We start from the raw sequence: 6,353 nt of genomic DNA, 5'->3' as shown, positions 1-6,353 counted from the left end.
CAGGTGCGCGGGAAACCGACCCGCAGTGCCTGGTGGGTCGGTGGTGCTGGGTGTGTCCGCGCTTTGCAGGCGGAATAACCTCCGTTCTGACCGAGCCGAGCAACTCAAAAACCCGGTCGGGAGGTGCGGGAGCAGGTGGACTAGTGCTGGTGGTATTTCACAGCTGGGTTGTTTTGCTGGGTTTGCCTGGGGTAGAGTTAATTTTTGGTTAGAACACGCTGCTTGTGTATAAAAGCACCAGTGCTGAGCAGCTTCGGAGCATTTCGAAGCGAACTCTGCGGGTTTGCGTCTTACTGCGCTGTGGAAAACTGGTTCTGCTTTTTAAAGCACCTGATATCGAACGGCTGATTTGCCGCTGCGTTGCTCTTCTCCTTTCTTTTCTCCTTTTTCTTCTTTGAAAGGGCCCTGTCTTCCAAGTCCTCTGTGCTAAGAGATGCCTTAATGCTATTTTTGACAGTCCTTTCTTGTAGCTTTTCTATCTTCTGAAGATACTTCAGCTGTTGGAGACCGGGCCGGGGGGGGAAGGGGGTGGTTTCCCGTGCTTTGAATTCCCCTCACTGCTAAAGCTACAGCTAACATTAAAGCTCCTTACACCTTTAAAATAAATGCGCCGTTCTAAGGAGTTTGTAGGAAAGGGTTAAAGGGTTAAAAATGTTGGGAAGACAGCTGCTGTGCCTCCTACAATCACAGTTTGTGTGCACATAAAGGAAAATAAATGATAAAGGAAATATAAAGGAAAAATTTGTTGTGATGGGGTTCTTCTTGAGAAGCAAATACACTGTCTAACAATATTGCAGAAGGTTTTGTGAAACCTGGAGCTTCACTTCCTCTTTCTTAAAGACTGAGAGCATCATTCTCTACCTTTCTGAACAAAGTGCTTAGGTCACACATAATACAGTAAGAGGAGATAAAAAGCTTACAGATCATACCTGGCACTCATAATAGTCATCAGTTCCTTGGTGAGAAATATTTACCTCACAGATAAGGTTATTAGTTTAGTTTTTTTTAGAGAGAAAAGTGTGGCACGTAAAGGACAGGTTTAAATGCTGTTATGGTAGATGTACAACAGCTTAGAAGGAAGGCAGAAGTAGAAGTTACTCCTGGCAGTTCTGTATATAGAATAAGCACTGAGTAAGTGGGAACGTTGAAAGGCTCAAAAGTCTTCCAGCAACTCTAGAGGGTAGAAACTGAAAAAGGAAAAGTGAGATGAAAAAGAAGAATTACAATTGTAGTAGGAAACAGGTTTCTGACCTGAACAGGGATGGGTATTAATGATTTAGAGCTGCAGAGGACTCTTAAATGTCGGTCTGAAATTGTTCAAGTCTGTGCTTGAACACAAGGAAAAATTCTGATTGTCTATCTTGGAATGTAGAATTGTAATAGGACACACAGAACAATGGAATAACTGATCAAAAGAAAACAATTCTTCCTTTCATTTAGTCTGCAGGGGAAAAAATCTCACTGCTCATTTGTTTTAATACATGAAAAACTCTTGGCAATATGCAAGAAACCTCCGAAGTCAGTAGGGAAATCCACTGTTGACTTGAGTGGTTGTTCAGCCTGGGTGTTCTGGAGTTACCCTCCAAAAGGAAGATGTATATAATGTATAGCTGGTTAAACTGGTCACAGCAGAATTGTTTTGGTTATGTGCCTTTTTAAATTTTTTCAGGTGCATCTGATTACCTGCTGGAAGTACTTCAAAGTCTGCACAATGAGCTCGATGTTGATGTTATTTTTTGCTGGAATATTCATCTGTTGTGCTCGCTCAGCTGGTGACTCGGTACCCAGGTTACTCCTCGTGTCCTTCGATGGATTCAGGGCTGATTACTTGGAAACCTACAAACTTCCTCATCTCCAGGAATTCATTGAGGATGGTGTGCTTGTAAAAGAAGTCACAAATGCTTTCATCACCAAGACCTTCCCAAACCATTACACCATAGTGACAGGTTTATATGAGGAAAGCCATGGCATTGTGGCTAATGACATGTACGATGCAGATGCCCGGAAAAAGTTTTCACAGTTCAACGATTCAGATCCCTTCTGGTGGGATGAGGCAGTTCCAATTTGGGTAACAAATCAACAGCAGGGAAAGGGAGCAAGTGCTGCTGCAATGTGGCCTGGTAGTGATGTAAAAATCAACAACACGACCCCTCAGTTCTTTATGAAGTACAACTTCTCAGTGAAGTTTGAGGAGAGAGTGGAGAGTATTGTTGCATGGCTGAACAGCTCTGACCCAGTGGTCAATTTTGCTGTGCTCTACTGGGAAGAACCAGATGCAAGCGGGCACAAGTATGGCCCAGACGACACCAAGAACATGCGCAGAGTGTTGGAAGAAGTGGATCAACATGTTGGTTTCCTCATGAATAAACTGAAGGCATCGGGTTTGTGGGACACTGTTAATGTGATAATAACGAGTGACCACGGAATGGCCTCCTGCTCTGCAAAGAGGCTGATTGTCCTGGATGAATGCCTCGGGCGCAATAACTACACCCTCATAGACAAGACTCCGGTTGCTGCAGTGCTGCCAAGGCAGAGTATGTTTGAGTTTGGTTATTTTTTAAGGCATACACTGAGGATTAGATCTTGTTTATCTTGCCTCTGAAAAGTACACAGTTTATTAGACTGTTTTAATCTTTTGCAAAACCTATGGAGTTCGTGTTGCAGAATTTGGACATAATGAGAAAGCTAAAGAATGATGGTTTGTTTAGAAGTTTGTTTTGGCAATCGGGGACAAGGAGAGTTTCTTGTCAAATTGCTGTGGCTGATAAGATGACCCTGATACAGGGGGTTGAGAAAGTAGATAGGTACTTAGTGTGCCTGATCTCTTGTTGCTCACTTATTCTATGCCGCTGTAATTCACAGTGAGCATGAAATAAACCCATGTTGTTATTTTGAATAAAAAAAAGTCATTGTGTAAATTTCCAAGTGAAAATCTAGTCCCAATTTTGATTATTTTACTACTTCTTGTTTTGAGAGTGAAACTTAAGATTCCTTACTGTGAATTCCATTTTTGTATCTCGGAGTAATCCCCAACAGTCATGTCTGAAATCATGACACTGCTGGCCTCTCTGTGGCCAGACTAATGAAAAAAGTGATTCATACGGTTAAAAAAAAAAAAAAATTACTGCATTGGATAAAATACTGACTACTTGAGGGGGTGATTGCTTTCTCTTGATTTCTCTGCTTGAATTTTGCCCTTCAAACCCAGATGATGAATTGAGTTGTAGGTCTAAACCTACATCTGGGAGGTGTCTGATTTAAAATGAAAGCAAATTTTGAAATTCACCTCGACACATGTAGCATTTCATAAGGGACATGAAAAAATCCTTTTCTATGTGGTTTTTCTTTTTTTAATAATTGTTTTGAAATAATGGAACTTGGGTTTAATGATAGATAATTGTAGTAAACAGGAGTTAATTTCCAGCTGTTTCACATGCAGTTTTTTCGTTGGCAGACAAAGAAGTTGTGTATAACTTACTGAAAAATTGCAACAGTCACATGAAGGTTTACCTGAAAGAAGAAATTCCAGACAGATTCCATTATCGCCATAACAAGAGAATCCAGCCCATAATTCTGGTTGCAGACGAAGGCTGGACAATTGTACAGAATGAGTCCCTCTCCAAGTGTAAGTGTGTGTTGCTCTGTGGTTTGTGTGGGTAAACTGCCTTGTTTCTATTCCAGCCAGCTGCAGGATGGCCCTCGTTTAGGAGGGGGAGTCCTGGCACTGTGCAGGTTTCGGAGTAGTGCAGCACTTTCTAGAACATTGTCAACTTGAGCCTGGAGTGTTCTTAACAGATGAGGAGGATTTGGGGGATATTCTGTTGGCTGAAACACTTTGCCATGTTCAATTTAATAGTCTGAGTTATCTTAGGTTAGCAGTCTGTCTCAAGCTTTCCCTGGATTGTGGTTAACTTTTTATTGTATATAAAATATATATGTAGAGGTATATATTGAAGCGTGCAACACACAGCATTTAATATCACAGGACATGTACTAGGGAATGAAAATTAATGGCAGGAAATACTAAAAATAGTAGGAACACACCAGCATGTTTGAAAGCCTAAACTCAGAACAGGTGTCAGTTCTCGGTGCCTTGCTAAACTGTGCCCTTTCTTCCTGCTAGATGCTATGAATGTCAAATTACACATACATATATATGTATGTATATACATATATATGTATATATATTTGCAAGTGTTCCATATGCAGGGATTTTTTTTTGGCAGACAAGGGGCATGTATAATTTACTGAAAAAAATGCAACAGTCACATGAAAGTATATCTTAAAGAAGAAATTCCAGATATATTTCTTTCTTGTAATAGTAATAGCATTCAGCCTGTAGTTCTGGTTGCAGATGAAGGCTCTATGTGGGTGTATATATGTGTGTTCAGAAAGTGATTGGACAGATTCTTTGTAGGAAAATCCATTAATAAAAATTAAATACAAAGGTACCAACTTCCAGGAAGTTTCCGAGCAGCCAACAGCTTGAAGCTGGTTGGTAGGTCAGGGATATCCCTCCTGCATACTTCCCTGTACAACTGCTGTTAGAGACAGGGTGTTAGGTGGTGTAAAATCCTGGTTTCACCCAGTTTGGCTGATCTTAATGTCTTCCCTTTGCAGAATTAAGTTCAGGTTTTTTCAGTATTTTTACAGAAGCACTGCTTTTTCATGCAAGATGTGTTTATATTTTAATTTCCCCTCAGATTTGCAACACTTATCTTCAAATTGGCAACATGTAGCACAGGTATTCTCTGATCAGAGTTCTCTTTTTCTTGTTTCTGGTTAGATTCAATGTCATGTAACTAAAAATAGTTAGTAAGTGAATATTTATAAGGAACAGCATTGCATCAGTTGAGGTGAATCACTTTTCAAATCACTTTTATTTGCAAAGGTTTCCCAGAATCTGGCAGGGGAGGTTTTACCCTAAAAAGCCTGTTTAAGGTTTATTGTCTTAATGGACAAAGTGGCAGCACAGTGATTGCCAAGTGTACCAGTACCTCCACACTCCAGAATCATCCTTCAGAGGTGAAAAACTGGGAACTTCATTGGAGAGGGAACCTGGAGTAGCTCTGTTCAAAACAAACAAGTAGTAAAAGGCAGGAAAAAATCTAGAAAGATGTGTCAAAACAAACAAGATGTAGCAAACAGAAAGCGTGGAGAACATTAAAAAGGACTAGTGGAAGCTCATTGAAGTGGTGAGTGTGACCTAATCAGTTGGAATCTGGACATTTTGCATCAGAAGCTTCAGGGAAGCACCCAAGGAAACAGTTCTCAGGGATATTCCTCAACTGTTACTAAGACATGGATTCAAACTTAAATGCAGTAACTCAAATACCGTGTTGTACATGCTGTGAGAGACTTCTGGCACCTTGGACAGGGTTTTCAGGAATGCTGTTAGGAAATTTGACAATGGCTGCTTTTTAGCTGTTTATAGTCCATCTTAAAAAACCTACCAGATGTCCAAGTACTCCTGACCTTATAGCTACAAAGGTTTTGCTGTGGGCCCGCCAGAGGCACAGTGATCCTTTGTCTTTTCGTGTTGTACATGCTGTGAGAGACTTCTGGCACCTTGGACAGGGTTTTCAGGAATGCTGTTAGGAAATTTGACAATGGCTGCTTTTTAGCTGTTTATAGTCCATCTTAAAAAACCTACCAGATGTCCAAGTACTCCTGACCTTATAGCTACAAAGGTTTTGCTGTGGGCCCACCAGAGGCACAGTGATCCTTTGTCTTTCGGTTTTCACTCTTTGGGTGTCCCTTCATCTGAAGTATCTAATCTGATAAGCATGAATTGAGAGTATTTAATATGCTCTAACTGAACACCATCAAGGGAAAGGTGCCTGATTTTTAATAAGTAATTAAAATGTCCACTCTGCAAGGAGAGGTGACTTTCCAAAATCTGAGAAGTAAATGTTTACATTCCAGCTACTGACTCATTGTGGAGTGCCAACCTTCTTTTCAACTTTGGCACGAAGAATGGGAAGGGGAAGGCTGGAAATGTTAAGCACTGAAAGGAAAAGAGATTAATGGGAGGGAGGACCATTGGTGAAGGCCAGTATGGGGGAAGACCTGTGGGGTTTGGGGAAGAGGGAAGGAACTGTGGCTTCCTTCTGTGGTTGATCCAAGAGCTGCTGTGCGTTACCCTTGGTTAAAACACGTGCTTTGGGGGTGAGGGCAGATGGGGAGGGGAACAGTGACTCTGCAGCAGAGGCTGTGACAGTAACTGTGTGCTCTGCCCCACTGCAGTGGGGGACCACGGCTATGACAACGCCCTGCCCAGCATGCACCCGTTCCTGGCCGCGCACGGCCCCGCCTTCCGCCGCGGCTACAGCCACCACACTATGGCAAAACAG

At 41.7% G+C, this 6,353-nt stretch overlaps 1 protein-coding gene across 1 annotated transcript in view; it reads left to right on the top strand.

Moving 5' to 3' along the window:
- The first annotated feature begins 803 nt into the window (after positions 1–803).
- The window catches only part of ENPP4 (ectonucleotide pyrophosphatase/phosphodiesterase 4 (putative)), a 7,477-nt gene continuing 1,927 nt past the window's right edge, over positions 804–6,353 (top strand). Inside the window, exons 1-3 of the mRNA XM_008641834.2 lie at positions 804–2,534; positions 3,455–3,625; positions 6,247–6,328. Of these exons, the coding sequence (XP_008640056.2) occupies positions 1,646–2,534; positions 3,455–3,625; positions 6,247–6,328 (1,142 nt within the window). The 5' untranslated portion in view covers positions 804–1,645. The remainder of the gene's footprint in view (positions 2,535–3,454; positions 3,626–6,246; positions 6,329–6,353) is intronic.

The sequence above is a fragment of the Corvus brachyrhynchos genome, unplaced genomic scaffold (genome assembly GCF_000691975.1).
Source record: "Corvus brachyrhynchos isolate BGI_N302 unplaced genomic scaffold, ASM69197v1 scaffold116, whole genome shotgun sequence".
Lineage (NCBI taxonomy): Eukaryota > Metazoa > Chordata > Aves > Passeriformes > Corvidae > Corvus > Corvus brachyrhynchos.
The sequence above is the reverse complement of the archived record's forward strand: the minus strand, read 5'-3'. Positions and strand labels throughout refer to the sequence as shown.